Below are 18,392 nucleotides of genomic sequence, written 5' to 3'. Positions count from 1 at the left end.
TATCAAAGGAAGTCCTACAAATCCCCACACAATAATGCAGGTCTAGAAGTCTGCAGCCAAGACCATCACAGAGTTAATGAAGCCTTTGGTTGAGACCCTCCACTCAACTCTAAACCAAAGGACCCCGATCAACTCTCGGAACAACACTGCAAATTGTGAGCTCTGCTATTGCAGATGACTGCACCCCGCATGCTCAAAAGCCACAGGCAAGCCCGCCTCCACATATCAGATGATGTCCCCCTGGCAGACATACCAAGTGCACATTGCCACCTGCCATAGGGGCTCCAAACAAGCCTAATGCTGGAGCTCCTGGTAACTAGTAAACCCGTCCCCCTTTGTGCCTGCTCAGACAATGCTGAAGGAGTGACCACCAGTTAACTTAAAAGTTGAATGGGCGAGGTCAGGTGGCCAGTCTCCCCACTGAAGCTCCATCTCAGGTGATGTGAACAAGTTACTTCCTGCCAATCATCTGCTGTGAGGGCAGATCCACATGGTCATGTGCACAAGAAGGTCCCTTGGAAGCAGAGCCCATGGGCAAAACAAGTGACACCTGAGGTGCCCCATGCGACATGCCAGATTCTCTAGCACTGCTACGCCATACAGTAGCAGCCTGAAGGTGACTGACCATAGAGCTCTTTCAGAGGAAATATTAAATATACATAGATGGATTTTTCCATAGCTTCCTGGTAGAACACTTTCATATCTAAGGCTGAAAAACAAATAAACTGCTTTTTTATTCTACTAATTTGTGTTAATTTTGGTTATTAGAATAAAAATGCAGTTTGTTTGTTTTTCAAACTTAAATAATATTTTTGCTGATAAGATCTAGAGGAATTTTGACCATAGAGAATGTAAGAATCATATAGATCTAAATACCACTATATGTAAAGTAATATGGAGCCTCAGAAAGAAAGAAAATAAGACTTCTACACAACTAATCAGTCATTTTCATGTAAGAAAAAAATACAAAAATGAACATATACAATGAAAATGAGTAACATCAAGACAGATTCCATGAGGAAGCAACCACAAAATTAGACATAATTGGTGATTTTAAACAGAAGTAGCATACAGATGGAACAGTAACAAATACATAAGTTTTTGAAAGCTCATTTACATACTGTAAGTTATATTCAGTGTTTGCTGAAATGAATAAAAAATGAGAGTTCAAAAATTTTAGAGGAAGAATGACCTGGATATGGGAGGATTTGGTGGTATGCACAGTAAATGCAATTACATCTAAACCAAACAGATCAAAGTATTCTCTCCTGCAAATTTTAAAAATAACTATAGTCTTTTCATTAAGGTGAGTTAAACAGACAAACTGATAAAAGCTAGGAACAAAAATAAAACTAACTACAAGGTGAAACGAATGAAACAAGAACTATAAATAATAAATAAAACTGATGCCATATGGCAGCACTTTGGTCAATTTAGTTTCAACATCAAGGAATATAATTGGTCGAGACATTAAATGCATCGTAATTTTACAATCCTTGGTGAGTGTGTCATCTAATGAAAATAGTGATCTGACAAGAGAAGGAAATTATTCTCAGTTAACTAACAAATCTGACAGAGACTAAGAAAATCATGACCATACATTTGTTAAGCTGATAATACACTACCCAATCAAAAGTACTTGGATACTTATCAACAGACATTAAATTAGGGTATGCCTACCCTTCACTTTTATGATTGCTTGAACTCGGATTTCAGTGAAGTATCTAAATGTCTGCGGAGGAACTGCCACCTATTCTACCTCAAGAGCCAAAACCAGAGAAGGTAGTCATATTGGATACTGGTGTCTGGATTTAAGTTGGCATTTAAGTCTCCCAGAGGTGTTCCATTGGGTTCAGGTTGGGAATCGGGGAAAGCCAGTTATTGTCCACAAGCCATTGCCTCACAAATCCGGCTTTGAAGGGTGGATTGTCATACTGATACAAACAATTTTAGTCTCTGAACTGTTCCTCTACTGTACACAGAAATGCTCTCTACATTTAGTGTTTTCGTAAGTGCAATAATGGGACCACACCCTAATTATGAAAAGCACCCCCATGCCATAGCACCACCTCCTTTTTACTTCACTGTTGACCCTACACATGATGGCAGGTAACGTTCTCCAGGTATTCACAAACCCAGGCCCTTCCATTGGACTGCCGCAAGGTATAGCATGATTCATCACTCCAGTATCCACTATCCAGTGGATCTACTCTTTACACCACCTGAATATAGATGTGTCAGGACTTATGAGGAATTGCTCAACCGTTGTACCCCATTCTTTTTAACTCCTAGCACATGGTCATTATGCCAGCTGGTCTGCTGGGAGCCCTTTTGAATTCATGAATAATTCCTTCTTCTGATTTTATGCAATAATTTACAACCATCCCTGTCCGTCAGTCCATGAGGACAGTCTGGTTTCGTTTCAGCTGTGGTTTTTACTCTGCATTTCCACTTCACTGGCACATTACCATCAGTCAACTTGGAAAGCTGCAGAAAGGTTTAAATGTCCCTTACGGACTAATTACTCAGTTAACGTCCAATGAATACTTCACGTTAGAAATCACTGAGCTCTGCTGACTAGCCCATTCTGTTGTTACTACTTCTCTACTGGCAAAACCTGCTTTTATACTGGCAACTCTGCCTCTTGTGAAACCTAGTGGCCAGTTCCACATTACATAGGAGAGCCCAGATGCTTTTGATCAGATAGTGTATCCTTCAGTCACTGAATTCCAGCTAGAACTATTATTCTGCTTCACTGCATCAGTGAGTACAACTTTGAAGTTAAATCCCAGCTAATCAGTACAGGTATATGTGACCTCAAACAAACAAATAAATAAATTCTGCAGTTTGATATATAGCATAATGAGGAAGCTTTACATGAATAATAATTGAAGAACATGCTCACTCAAATATTAACATCAAGTATAATTATGAATTGTGTGACAAAAGTAATGGGACTGCCAATACTGTGAGTGATCTGGCAACGCTACGTTGTTCTGCCTGTGTAGACCAGTCTTTCAGCACTGTACAGCCATCGTGTGATTTTTGAGACCACTATCAGTGAAATTGTATTTTTGATGTGTGTTACAAAAATGTAACAGTGGAATTTAGAGGAATGTTATACCATCAAGTTTTCTGTTAAACTTGGGTAATCCAAGAGTGTGAACTTTGAAAAGTTGAAGTAGACCTATGGGGAACATTCCTTATCAAGAGCACAATTTTTTTCAATGGTACAAACCAGTTTTGGAAGGCCAAGAACATGTCAAAGATGAAACTCACTCATGGAGTCTTCAGTTTTAAAACTGACAAAAATATCAAACATGTGCGTGCTTTTGTGAGATTGTTCCTCCAGATCAAACTGTCAATCAAATGTTTTATAAAGATGTCCTTGAAAGGCTTGGAAAAATGGTGAATCGAGTGAGGCTGGACATTGCAAATGAGTGGGATGCTGTGACTTTGTAGGCTTTCCTGGCATAAGTGTTGAAATTCTCTTTGGTTTGGCTGCCAGGTCCTAGAATCAACTTGATTCAATATTTCAGTGATCTGACTATTCACCATCTTCAGGAGAATGCTGCTGCTACTGAGTCCCACTGAAAACTGATGCCAGGCTGCAGATCATCATCCTATATAGGCCTCCCTACAGTACACAGCACATGTGCTGCTCATCACAGCTGCTACCCTTCAAGACTGGGCAGGTGGCACTGCCCCTAGTAGATCACCAGTGGCAATGGTATATTGCACTCAAAGACTACTTTCAGACACTGGGCTGGCTGCAGTGAAAAACTTCCTGTTTTGATACAGGCTAGTACAGAGTCCCATGACCTGCTAAGAGGAAAGCCATTGCTTTTATTAATCAAATTGTCTGCCAACCTAATTTCAGTTGCCTCTTTATAAACACTGTCCAAAAACTGGAAGTATAGGCAACTATCACAGTCTTGTCAAATTTCATCCCATGTCCCTCATTTAAGCAATTTGTGCTACAACAGATTTTTCCAGTTGTTGTAGTCTCGTATGATGATGATGTTCAATTCACTTTTCCTGAACTGTGCAAATGAATGGCTGATGTAAGCCTTCCTACCTTGACACAAAATTTTACATATGCCAGGCTTCCTAAGCCCCAGATCGTCATTCACAGGGCGAAGTAGTGCCCTGATCTTGGAAGGTGGATGGAACATAATCTTAATGTTAAAACTCCTTAAAATTTTCCCAGTCTTAAATGACATGACCCTAGCATAAGGAATAACAGTGACAGATCTGTGCTACTCTTCGTGCACCTCTGGGGATGGTCCAAACTTTGTAGCCCGACAAATCTGTTTCTCAGAGTATCCATTTTCCTCAAACACAGTCATCAAATGTGCAACTTCTTGAGTGAAACTGTCTGCATCACAAATGGCATTTGCTCTGTGTACCAGAGTCCTAAGGATGCCATTGCATTGGTATGGTGGATGGCATGCAGATACCATTTGATGTGTGTCGGCTTTCAGTAAACCCTGTGTCCAAAAGTACCATATTGTTTTTTGTTAGCCATGATGTTCAAAAATGGAAGCATTCCATTACTTTCAATCTCCATGGTAAAGTTAATGCTGGGATGAAAATAGCTGAAGAAAATATGTTGAGAGCATCATGTCCATGAAGCCAGATGATACATACTTTGGAGTTTGGACCATCCCAAGTGGCACGCTAAGAGGACCACAGATCTGTGGCCTTTATTCCTTATGCTGGGGGCATATTGTTTAAGACTGGAAGAATTTAAGGAGTTTTAACATTAAGAGTGTGTTCCATCCGCCTTCCAAGATTAGGGCACTACTTCACTCTGTGAAAGATGATTTGGGGTTAGGAAGCCTGGCATACATAAAATTTTATGTCAATGTGGGAAGGCTACATCGGCCATTCAGTTCACATGGTTCAGGACTGGTGCATGGAACATCATCATAATACAAGGCTACAACAGCCATAAAAACTGGTTGTAGCAGAACATTGCTTAAATGAGGGCCACAGAATGAAATTTGACAAGACTGTGATAGTTTCCAACACTTCTGGATTGTTGTACAGTTCCAGCTCTTCGAACAGTGTTTATAAAGAGGCAATTCAAATTATATTGCCAGCAACTTGAGTAATACAGACAATGGCTTTCTTCTTACCAGGACATGCACCTCTCTACTAGCTTGCATCAAAACAGAATGTTTTATGGTGCAGCCAGCCTGGGCGTTTGAAAACAGTCATTGATTGTGGTATACCATTGCTGCCAGTGTTCTACTAAGGGTGGCGTCACCTGCTTAGTCTTAGAGGGCAACAACTGTGATGAGTGGCACATGCACTGTGTATGGTATGGAGAATTATACAGGATGATGATCTGCAGCTTTGGTATCTGTTCTCAGCAGGTCTCAGTAGCAGCAGCATTTTCCTGAAGATGGTGAACAGCTGGATCATTGAAATTTTAATAAAGTTGATTTTAGGATCTGGCAGAAAACCCAAAGAAACTTTCACCTGGATGCTGTATCATGACAATGCCCCAGTTCAGCTGGCCACTTCCATCACAGTATTTTTGCCCTCAAAAGGCATTCCTGTTGTTCCACAGTCCCCCTATTCATCTCATTGAATCCTTGTGACTATTTTCTTTTCCCAAAATTGAGAAATTGGATAAAAGGACGTCATTTTCAGAATCCAGAGAATGTTAAATAGAATGTGATCAACAGGTTAAAGGACCTACCAGCTGAAGCCTTTCAGTCTGTTGCCAACACTAGGAACAATGACTCCACCAGCATAGAGATGCCAAAGGGAACTACTTTGAAAGGGATAATATTATTGTTTAAAAAAAGTAAAAACTTTGGTACATAAAAAATCAGTCTCTTTACATTTCTCACATAGTAGCGAAAGCCACACACTACTGCTGGAAGCTAACAGCCAATAAAACCATGGTCCAAAAACAGATCCATTTGTCAAGAGATTACAATTTACATACTCTGCAGCTATTCATTTCAAATAGTTTGCAGCTGATCAAAGACATTATTACTCAATCTTTGCAGAAAGGAATAGCAAAAAATTCTCATTGTGTGACACACAATCAATTACTACAGCACAGCTTAACACAACAAATTTGATATCAAAATAATCAATAAGTAATGCTGTTGTTACCAAATGGCACATTATTTACTGAGCACTTGCTTACTAGTTAATGTGACGTGAAGCAAAACAAATGGAAAAATGCAAATAAATGTAGAGTTGTGGATGCTTTTTGACAGGCTATCACATTTACAGTTCACATCCCACCATCACTGCTTCTTTTTGTCCCAACTTTGCAGGTTTTACTAAAAGACAGTGGTAATCATATTCCATATCACTGCATCTTATGTGGTCTCTTGGAATAAAGCTCATCACACTGCATCATCAGGCATCAATGCTGACTTGTGTACTGTGAGATATTTAATGCTGAATAATGATATCTTCAGCCCATCAGAAAAGCCTTCAGACAAATAACTTAAGTGACTCATTCTGTGTTTTTTCTGTAGAGCTAATAGCATTTGATGTAAATAGAATATGAAATATGAGTGGTGTACTCACATGTCCATCATCAATTTTGTTTGGTGAAGAGCTGCTGCTGTTTGATGCAGATTCTGAACCAGATATGTCATCATGGTTGAAACATTCACTAACAATATTAGTAGCATTACTCAGAGGATTTGATGGCCGCCTGATTACCATGTCTACAATAGCAATGTTGATGTTGGTGCGGATCATGTAATTAACTGCTGTACCAATAAATATCAAATACCAAAGAACTGTCCTAGCATTGATACTGCATCCTGAAAAAATTAATTCAATATCAGCCTGTATTGTATGACATATCTGTTTATTGAGAATCCACAAACAATGGACAACTTTCTTACATTACTAAACAAATAAAACAAGTTCTAATCATGTACATTTTTCACTTCATGTATTATTTTCAATTTCTTTCAGAAGCTACCCTCCAACAGAACATTGATGCACTTTCCTGAGAAAATGTTGTTCATTCATGCTCTGTCTGTCTTCCATAAAGAATTATATGTTGCAAAATTAATTATGTAATTATAAACAAATACATGTGTCCAGAATGTGATTTTCACTCTGCACCATAGTGTGCATTGATATGAAACTTCCTGGCAGATTAAAACTGTGTGCCGGACCAAGACTCAAACTCGAGACCTTTGCCTTTGGTCCCGAGTTTGAGTCTCGGTCCGGCACACAGTTTTAATCTGCCAGGAAGTTTCAAATACATGTGACTTACACACACACACACACACACACACACACACACACACACACACACACACACATACAGACACAGTAATTGCTGTTTTCGGTTACATGTTACTGTGCTCCAAGCATCAATCTGTTATAGGGATGTGGTTGCGTTTCCCTTATTTTATGTTGTTCCATCAGGTGTCCATTACTGTTATAAAATGTAAATTAAAATCAATTCTTATTAATCACTCTTGCTACAAATCATTTTATTATTTAGATTTAAGAATTAAAGTTCTTGTTAGTAACATGATATGTAAGTAGCTTCTGTTCATATAGCATACAAATTATTGTTTTCTTTTGACAATTATCAATGTAAATATATACTGATATGCAAAACCAGTCCGTATTCATAGTTCACTATTGTATGAAGAATTTCCAGAGACTTGATCTGTTCATACTGGTGATAGGAAGTGTATTACTGCTACTGAATTTGGAGACACTAGTATTTAGAATTACACTGAAAAGAAGTGTAAGGAGAAATACATTGACAAGGTTTTATATGTGCCATATAACCTGATCCCCTTTGGTGCAGCCCTTCATAAAGGTATGAAACAACTGTCTGATAATTATATATGTACATTTTTAAAGAGTATAAGGAGAGAGAGAGACATATCAGACTCGAAATTTAACATTATCTCAAATAATAAGTGCTGCTGAAACACTGATTCTATTGAATCTCTCCTTGTTTCACGTGAAATAAGGGTACTTACACCAGAATACCAAAGAAATTAAACTAGTTTCCAAATGCCAAGATGGATTTCAAAGATCACATATTTCTGTGTAAAGGCTGCATTATTGGTAAAGTGCACATACTACCATTTTCATGCAGTGCTACCAGTCTGCCCCGATAGCTGAGTGGTCAGCGCGACGGACTGTCATGCCCGGGTTCGATAACCAGCTGGGTCGGAGATTTTGTCCGCTCAGGGATTGGGTGTTGTGTTGTCATTATCATCATCATCTTATCCCCATCGACATGCAAGTCACTGAAGTTGCATCAACTCAAAAGACTTGCATTAGGTGAACGGTCTACCCGACGGATGCCCCAGCCTTACGTCATTTCCATATATCCAGTGCTACCAAATAATTCCACCCAGTCATACAAAATTACAATCAATTGATGTGCTGGTACACACAGATTTATGTGGGAAATGATGTTCCTGTTGATGTTTAAAGACAATACAATTATGGAGAACAAAGCACTTCATTAAGCGTGAATAAAATGTTCATTAAGCGCAAATAAAATGCAGCTTAGTGTTTGAGAAGTTTTTTTAAAGTGGCTGTGTTACATTCATGCAGGATATAGATTCAATGATTGATAAGCAATTAGAGTAGCAATTTTGTTTTTTAAGTTATTCATTTTGCAATCCATGGAACCACATTACGAGTGTGTCGCTAAGATGTAGAATGTGTCACAAATCAATCAAGAGGTTGATAGTTTGACTTTCCAGTATGGCATCTTGCACCATAAAATAGTTCCATATAGCCCAAGAGAAAATCCCTTCTTTGAAATGTGAAACAAGTGCTTTTTAGTTTGTCAGGACTTCCCTGCATACAAAGGATGCCATTTGAAGTGTGGGCAGAAGTAATGAAATATACTGTTTACACTCAATTAAACTGGGACAAATGGATAAAAGTAATAACATATGAACTGTTTCTGGAGAAGAAGCCAAACTTAAAAAGAATGTTTACGTAGCATATGTTGTGTACCAGGCTTCAGGTTACACAGCAGATACCATGACAGGCCACCACACAGCCTCTCAGTACCAAGCAGAGGCCTCCAGACTGCACTCACAAATTCTGACCACTTTCTGCTTCCACAGCATGTCCATCTATGGAGTGTACTTGCTCATGATAGTGTTGCCAGCTGCCAATGGGATTGCTGTCTGCCATACACTACATTGCTTCCACCTTGTACTGGCAGAGATGGAAATCCTTCCACTGACAGGTTCAAAACAGGACATGCTGTAGAAATTCACAGTTTTGATCTAGCAGTCAGACAGTTCAGTTCAGCGCATGCAGCCAGCTCTGTACAGTTCTCTGAAGACAACATTCTGACTTGGCAATTACTATTTCTGGAGAACTAGTACTATGCAAGAGTGTCCACTACATTACCTTTAGTCACAGAAACAATATCATAGACTGCCAAGAGACAGCAAAGTTATTTGGACTTCATTGCATTAGGTATAGGTCATGGAAGTGCCACACATCAAACCACACCAAATTTAAGTGCCATTTGGTACACTTTGAATGAATGTTATTGATTATTCCTTTTTTTTTTGTTGCTACGTGTATGTTATAGTGCCGCCCTGTCAAGTAAGTGTATCAGTTGATAGTTCAAGCATCCAGTGGCCACCCAGTTTATTGAAAAATGTCAGTAAACATCTTTTCTGTTGCTGTGGATATTCGGGTTGAATTAATAGTAACATTCAGTTACAATAGTCTCAACAATATCTAAGTGTGGTGATCTCGACCTTTTGCATCTTTCAACAGAAAAGCGATTTGTAGTGTTTAAACCTGATGGAATAACTACATTCAGTGATCATTCGTTTGCTAAAGTGGTAAAATAATTCTATACACAGTTCCTACTAGAATATGAGGAAGAATCTGCAGCATTTATCATTTTGCATGATGAAACAGTGATGGTTTTGTGCCATCTCAGGCCCTGTAATGTAATGGTTGACAGAAGCAAATTATGCAGCCACCTTGTTGATCTATGTGTTTATGAAGGTAACATGTTGAATTTGGTGTTTTTCATAGTTATACTTGTGCCTTATGAAAATATGTAATTTAAGTGATACAGTACATTAAAGCTGTCTTGACAACATGTCATTTTTTGTGTGGTTCCTTATGCAAAAGGGTTGGGAAATGCGACATCAGCAGCTAAACAGGAAGTAGATTTATCTTGGAGTTAGCTCTTGGTATTGTTTAATAGCTGATTATGAAAGGAAAAGGAGATATAATCTGTATATATTTTAGAAAGCCCTGGCACCATAGTTGCAAATCAGTAAATGTCACAGATTTCCTCAATATGTCAACCACAAGCCATGCCTGTTCAAACATAAAGTACAGCTAATATAAAGCTAGCCAATAACTTAGATTATATTTTCTAGTGTGGAACATAATGCATTATCTTCTTCCCCCTTAAAATGGTTCTTGGCTAGGTGAAGCATTAGGGAAAACTTCTAAAAAAACATCAGGTGATGAAAATTACACCCACCATTCCTTGAACATTATTTGCATCCCCCCCCCCCCCCCCCCCCATTATCAAAATTTACTTGGAGTAGTGCAAAACTATATTATATAAAGTTCACTCACAAATACATTTGCACACTGCAAAATAAATACAAATTATTGATTTATGTGTGGAAATGGCTCTAATTCAAACCTTTTTGTCACAAAACTCATATGTTTAGGAAGAATTAGATCACAACAGCTATATCAAAAACAGAAAATCTAGCAAATAGGCAGGATACAGACTGCCACATACACAGTGCCCTCATCATTGGACTCTGGCAGCTGAGTGTCGTATAGGGTGTTTCATGTATGATGCAAGTACAGTGTCCAGCAGTTTACTGGGGAGGCAGGCTTTGCTCATGATATACACTGCAACTTGATCATCGGAATCTGGCAGATGGTGTATTAGTTTTAGTTCAACTAAGATGAGTTAGGGGCGAGCTTGTGAGCTTGAGAACTAGTCTGAAAACATCACAGAAACATTTAGCACTTAGAATATGTATTTAATGATGATAAATCATATTTTTTAATTTAATGAAGTCCCATGCTTCTTTACAGAGCGTAGGGGAACGATGCGGGAGACCCGCACCGCCTTACTAGGCAAGGTCCTAATGGAGGTGGTTTGCTGTTGCCTTCCTCCGACCGTAATTGGGATGAATGATGATGATGAAGACGACACAACAACACCCAGTCATCTCGAGGCAGGAAAAATCCCTGACCCCGCCGGGAATCGAACCCTGGACCCTGTGCTTGGGAAGCGAGAACGCTACTGCGAGACCACGAGGGCGGACATAAATCATATAACTTGATCCATACTATGTACAGTTTCCCAGTAGGATTTTCAAACATACTGTATCCCGTTCTTGAACATTATGAAATATCTTGAAGAATAGGATCAATCGACAGTGTCAATATTACATATATCCAAGTCATTGGGTATGTAGATTGGAAGCAAGAACAAAAATGGTGGAAAGGAGGTCAGAGAGAGAATTACAGGCACAAAGCTGGAGGAGCAGGAGGTCTAGAGATCGAACCAGCAGAGCAAGATGGCAAGTTTGTGGCACAGAGATTGAACTATGAGAACAAGATGGAAGCTCTCGGGTAAAGAGACCAGACTAGTAGAGCAGGCACTGAAGTATGAGAACAAAGATAGTGGCTCAAAATACTGAGTTGTAATTAAGAAAGCAAAAGTTGCGTGTGTGTGCAGCTCCAATGACTCAAACGGCTGTAGTTGCTGCAGTGCATCCATGTCCAAAGGAACATTGCATCGTACTTCTGAACAACACAGGCACCGCAATATTGTAGTTATCTGCCAACAGCGGGAAAGCAACATTCAGTTATATATAGTTTCGGTTCTGTTCCACCACAAATTTTTGTTGTCATCGTTCTGTTATACAACTGATGGCTGTCCATATTCGCAACTGTGAACACATTTTATGTATTTCGTAATGGTTGCAGTCATTGCATCAAGTTTGTGAACAATACAAGCCATTCAGCATCGTACTATGACACATAACGAACACGGATTCAGAAAATGTTACTTTTGGAATATAACTGGATTTAAAGCAATAAAAGTAATGGTTGCTATAGAATGAGGATCTCAAGTTTATTCCAAACATCTAGACTTCCAGTAGGTTTTGGGCACTGTTTCTCACAGGCATCTTATAATCAAACTGCATGTTTCGAGTATCGTCTCAGATGTGTACCCCGATTTGTGACTTCCTGTCAGGAAGGTCACAGTTCATACACTACCGGCCACTAAAATTGCTACATCAAGAAGAAATGCAGATGATAAATGGGTATTCATTGGACAAATATATTATATTACAACTGACATGTGATTACATTTTCACACAATTTGGGTGCGTAGATCCTGAGAAATCAGTACCCAGAACAACCACCTCTGGCCATAATAACAGCCTTGATACGACTGGACATTGAGTCAAACAGAGCTTGGATAGCGTGTACAGGTACAGCTGCCCATGCAGCTTCAACACGATACCACGGTTCATCAAGAGTAGTGACTGGCATATTGTGACGAGCCAGTTGCTCGGCCACCATTGGCCAGATTTTTTTCAATTGGTGAGAGATCTGGAGAATGTGCTGGCCAGGGCAGCAGTCAAACATTTTCTGTATCCAGAAAGGCCCGTACAGGACTTGCAACATACAGTCATGCATTATCCTGCTGAAATGTAGGGTTTTGCAGGGATCGAATGAAGGGTAGAGCCACAGGTCATAACACATCTGAAATGTAACGTCCACTGTTCAAAGTGCCGTCAATGCGAACAAGAGGTGACCGATACATGTAACCCATGGCACACCATACCATCACGCCGGTTGATATGCCAGTATGGTGAGGATGAATACACGCTTCCAATGTGCGTTCACCGCGATGTCGCCAAAGACAGATGCGACCATCGTGATGCTGTAAACAGAACCTGGATTCATCCGAAAAAAATGACGTTTTGCCATTTGTGCACCCAGGTTCATCGTTGAGTACACCATCGCTGCGCTCCTGTCTGTGATGCAGCGTCATGGGTAACCGAAGCCATGGTCTCCGAGCTGATAGTCCATGTTGCTGCAAACCTCGTCGAACCGTTCGTGCAGATGGTTGTTGTCTTGCAAACGTCCCCATCTGTTGACTCAGGGATTGAGACGTGGCTGCACGATCCGTTACAGCCATGCGGATAAGATGCCTGTCATCTCGACTGCTAGTGATACGAGGCTGTTGGGATCGAGCACGGCGTTCCGTATTACCTCCTGAACCCACTGATTCCTTATTCTGCTAACAGTCATTGGATCTCGACCACGTGAGCAGCAATGTCGTGATACGATAAACCGCAATCGTGATAGGCTACAATCTGGCCTTTATCAAAGTCGGAAACGTGATGGTATGCATTTCTCCTCCTTACACGAGGCATCACAACAACGTTTCACCAGGCAACGCCGGTCAACTACTGTTTGTGTATGAGAAATCGGTTAGAAACTTTACCATGTCAGCACGTTGTAGGTGTCGCCACCGGCGCCAAACTTGTGTGAATGCTTTGAGAAGCTAATCATTTGCATATCACAGCATCTTCTTCCTGTCGGTTAAATTTCGCGTCTGTAGCACGTCATCTTCGTGGTGTAGCGATTTTAATGGCCAGTAGTGTAGTACCTGACGGGAAGCTATCTGCTGAAACTGAGGTGATTCTGGGTTTCCCCATGAAGGAGGTAGAGGCCCTCTAATATTATCAATTTATTTTAAACGATTTGGGAAACAAGTTGAGCGATGCTCTTAGGTTTTCTGCAGATGATGTCGTTTACCGTTTACGAAAGACATAAGAAAATCAGAACAAATTGCAAAATTATGTACACACGATATCTGCATTGTGCAAGAAATGGCATCCGACTCTAAACAATAAAACGTACGAGGTCCTTCACATGAGTGTTAAAAAAAATTCGTTAAATTCCTTTTACATAATAAATCACAAACATTTAAGAGTTGTCAGTGCAGCTAAATGCGTAGAGATTACAATTATGAACAACTTAAACTGGAAACAGACATAAAATGTTGCGGGGAAGGTGAACCAAACACTACATTTCATTAGCAGATACTTAGAAGATGCAAAACACTAATAAAAAGACTACCAACACCACGCTTGTCCATCTTCTTCTGGAGAACTGCTGCAGAGTATGGGATCCTTACCAGACAGGACTGATGGAGGATACCGTAAAAGTTAAAAGATGTGCAGTTCATTTTATATTATAGCGAAATGGGAGAGAAAGTGTCATGCATTTGATAGTGAGTTAAGCGTGGCATTCATCAGCCCCGGATCTACGATATTTCCGAACTGGGGCAAAATCTTGGATAGAAAACGTAGCAGATCTACCAAAGAGACTGCCTACACTGCGCTTGTCCATCCTCTGCGTAATGTGGGCGGTGTGGAATCCTTACCAGACAAGATTGACGGAATGCATCAAAAAAGTTCAAAGAAGGGCAGCACGCTTTTCATGTCACTGAAATGATACCGGATTTGGGATGAGCATCACTTAAACAAAGGCGTTTTTCTTTGCGGCGGAACCTTCTCAAAAAATTTCAGTCACCAACTTTCTCCTCGGAATGCGAAAATATTTTGTTGACGCCGACCTACTTAGGGAAAAACGTTCATCATAATGAAATAAAGAAAATCAGACCTGGAACGGAAAGAGATACACTACGTGATCAAAAGTATCCGGACACCTGGCAGAAAATGGCTCCCTCCATCGCTAATGCTGGAATTCAGTATGGTGTTGGCCCTCCCTTAGCCTTAAGGACAGCTTCCACTCTCGCAGGCATACGTTTAATCAGGTGCTGGAAGATTTCGTGGAGAATGGTAGCCTATTCTTTACCGAGTGCTGCTCTAAGGAGAGGTATCGATGTCGGTCGGTGAGACCGGGCATGAAGTCAGCGTTCCAAAACATCCCAAAGGTGTTCTGTAGGATTCAGGTCAGGACTCTGTGCAGGCCATTCCATTACAGGGATGTTATTATCGTATAACCACTCCGCCACAGGCCATGCATTATGAGCAGGTGGTCTATTGTGTTGAAAGATGCAATCGCCATCCCCAAATTCCTCTTCAACAGTGGGAAGCAAAAACGTGCTTAAAACATCATTGTAGGCCTGTGCTGTGACAGTGCCACCCAAAACAACAAAGGGGTGCAAGCCCCTCCATGAAAAACACGAGCGCACCTTAACACCAGCGCCCCCGAATTATACTGTTGGCACTATACACACTGGCAGATGATGTACCCGCACCAGGCATCGGATCGCCACATTGTGTACCGTGATTCGTCACTCAATACAACGTTTTTCCAATGTTCAATCGTCCAATGTTTACGCTCCTACACCAAGCGAGGCTTGCATTAACTGGCGTGATGACGGCTTATGAGCAGCCACTCGACCATGATATCCAAGTTTTCTCACCTCCTGCATAACTGTCATAGTACTTGCAGTGTATCCTGATGCAGTTTGGAATTCCTGTGTGATGGTCTGGATAGATGTCTGCCTATTACACATTACAACCATATTCAACTGTCGGCGGTCTCTGTCAGTCAACAGACGAGGTCGGTCTGTACGCTTTTGTGCTGTACGTGTCTCTTCACGTTTCCACTTCACTATCACATCGTAAACAGTGGGCCTAGGGATGTTTAGGAGTGTGGAAATCTTGCGTACAGACGTATGACACAAGTGATATCCAGTCACCCGACCACGTTCGATGTCCGTGAGTTCCGCGGGGCGTCCCATCCGGCTCTCTCACGATGTCTAATGGCTACTGAGGTCGCTGATATGGAGTACCTGGCAGAACATTGTAGCACCATGCACATATGATAAACGTATGTTTCTGGGGGCGTCCGGATACTTTTGATCCCATAGTGTAGGTGTTCGTTTTTTCGCGCATTATTCAAGATTGGAATAATAGAGAACCCTCTGCCAGGCACTTAAGTGTGATTAGCAGAGTATACATTTAGATGTAGATGTACATGAAATTCATTTTCAACACAATGACATCGGCTTTATATTCGTTGCAGAATATCACGACTGACTCCCAATGATTTCGACCGGGCCAGCAGAGAACTTCCGGAATGAAATCTAGCACTTGTTTCAAATCGGGGAATCCCAGGCAAGTACACATGAAAAGCATTCAGTTCAGTTCAGAGAGGCCATAAAGATTGTCTGTGCTCGGGATTAACTATATAAAACAAAATGTTATCTGTTATAATAATGAATAATTTATATTCTCTGATTAAAAGATTGACGTGAGATTTTCGTCCCCTCATCCCCCCCCCCCCCCCCTTACTAATGAGATTTGGTGAGATTTTGCCAGACACACCCCTCGCCCCACTTTGAGCTCACGTAATTAATGGTTGCCCTCGTATTGGCTCGGAGGAGACGAGTATGCCGCTGACGTTGTACAATGCGATCCTGCACTGAGCGCGTCGTTTGCCGTATGTAACATATGCAGCATGCCCACGGAATCTCGTAAATACCTGCTTTGCGCGACTCTTTAAGTCGTTTTAATAGATTCCATTAGCGCCGAGATATTGGAAGGAGGACTAAAGAGTGCTTTAACTTCGTATATTCTCAATATTATGATGCCTATTGTTGCTGAAACATTTCCAAAATAGGTAGATAAGAAGTCATTTTGAAGGCCTCATCCTCTTGCTTGTCCTGCTGTTCGTACGTCTGTACTTGCTGAGATAAACATTCACTGTTCAGGAAGACAGTTTTCAGTTGGTGCACTTCCTTTTGCAGATTATCAGCATCTGACATGGTATGGGCTAGGTTAATCAAGATTTTTAGAATGCTCATCGTTTTTTAACAATCTGATGGTGTTGCCGTGGGGAGTTCTTTGTCTTCCCAGCTGGTGAATCCTTTTATGGAAATTGTAAAACCATCGGCATATTGGCGATACATTGATGACACTTTTATGGTTTGACCTCAGCATTTGGACAGTCTCTTAGAGTTCCTTCAACATGTGAACTCCAAACATAAAAACATAAACCAAAATTGCTTGCCGTATTTAGAAGTCTAGGTGGGACTTACGAGAGATGACATTAGTAGTGGAGCTACCTGTTACCTGCCCCACATTCCACTGTTGCCTAATTTATTCAAGATGGCAGCGATGATGTCATCCAACATGTTGACCTGTAGACTTGGGAACAGTGCATGACGTCATCCAAGATGGAGGATTTTAGCGGCAAGTTTGAATTTTGGCAGGAAGACAGGGCAATTGGGCTATCTCCACTAACCTAACCCTCCAGAAAAAAAAGTGGTGAATGTGTCAGAAAAGTACCGAAATATGTGAAGTGTATTAACTCTTAAGTTGGCTGATAAGCTCCATAGTTCCGAATCAGTGGATGTCGGAAGACTGCAGCTGGTAGTCATCTGCATTTTACTGCAGCCGACATTACCCAACAGATAGTGCTGTCAGGTAGCTACTGTTGGCTGCAGCGTAACAGTGTTGTACTTCACTCTATAGTCTGTTAACACCGAGAAGAACGAGGTCTCATGAAAGTAGAGTCGGCATAAGTTGATTTCTGACAGTTGCAGTAGCTTTGCTGAATTTCCTTACCCTTCCATCGGGCACGACTGCTCAAATTGATACACATAATTTGTTGTTGTTGTTGTGGTCTTCAGTCCTGAGACTGGTTTGATACAGCTCTCCATGCTACTCTATCCTGTGCAAGCTTCTTCATCACCCAGTACCTACTGCAACCTACATCCTTCTGAATCTGCTTAGTGTATTCATCTCTTGGTCTCCCTCTACGATTTGTACCCTCCATGCTGCCCTCCAATACTAAATTGGTGATCCCTTGATGCCTCAAAACAAGTCCTACCAACCGAACCCTTCTTCTGGTCAAGTTGTGCTACAAACTCCTCTTCTCCCCAATTCTATTCAATACCTCCTCATTAGTTATGTGATCTACCCATCTAATCTTCAGCATTCTTCTGTAGCACCATATTTCGAAAGCTTCTATTCTCTTCTTGTCTAAACTATTTATCGTCCACGTTTCACTTCCATACATGGCTACACTCCATACAAATACTTTCAGGAACGACTTCCTGACACTTAAATCTATACTCGATGTTAACAACTTTCTCTTCTTCAGAAACGCTTTCCTTGCCATTGCCAGTCTACATTTTATATCCTCTCTACTTCGACCATCATCAGTTATTTTGCTCCCCAAATAGCAAAACTCCTTCACTACTTTAAGTGTCTCATTTCCTAATCTAATTCCCTCAGTATCACCTGACTTAATGCGACTACTTCCATTATCCTAGTTTTGCTTTTGTTGATGTTCATCTTATACCCTCCTTTCAAGACACTGTCCATTCTGTTCAACTGCTCTTC

The 18,392-nt window shown here is 40.8% G+C and overlaps 1 protein-coding gene across 1 annotated transcript in view; it reads right to left on the bottom strand.

Moving 5' to 3' along the window:
- LOC126147842 (sialin-like) overlaps window positions 1-18,392 on the bottom strand; it is a 119,016-nt gene that overhangs the window by 80,551 nt on the left and 20,073 nt on the right. Inside the window, exon 2 of the mRNA XM_049915720.1 lies at window positions 6,562-6,803. Within this exon, the coding sequence (XP_049771677.1) occupies window positions 6,562-6,803 (242 nt within the window). The remainder of the gene's footprint in view (window positions 1-6,561; window positions 6,804-18,392) is intronic.

The sequence above is a fragment of the Schistocerca cancellata genome, chromosome 2, assembly GCF_023864275.1.
Source record: "Schistocerca cancellata isolate TAMUIC-IGC-003103 chromosome 2, iqSchCanc2.1, whole genome shotgun sequence".
Lineage (NCBI taxonomy): Eukaryota > Metazoa > Arthropoda > Insecta > Orthoptera > Acrididae > Schistocerca > Schistocerca cancellata.
This window is presented reverse-complemented; position numbering and strand designations above follow the sequence as displayed.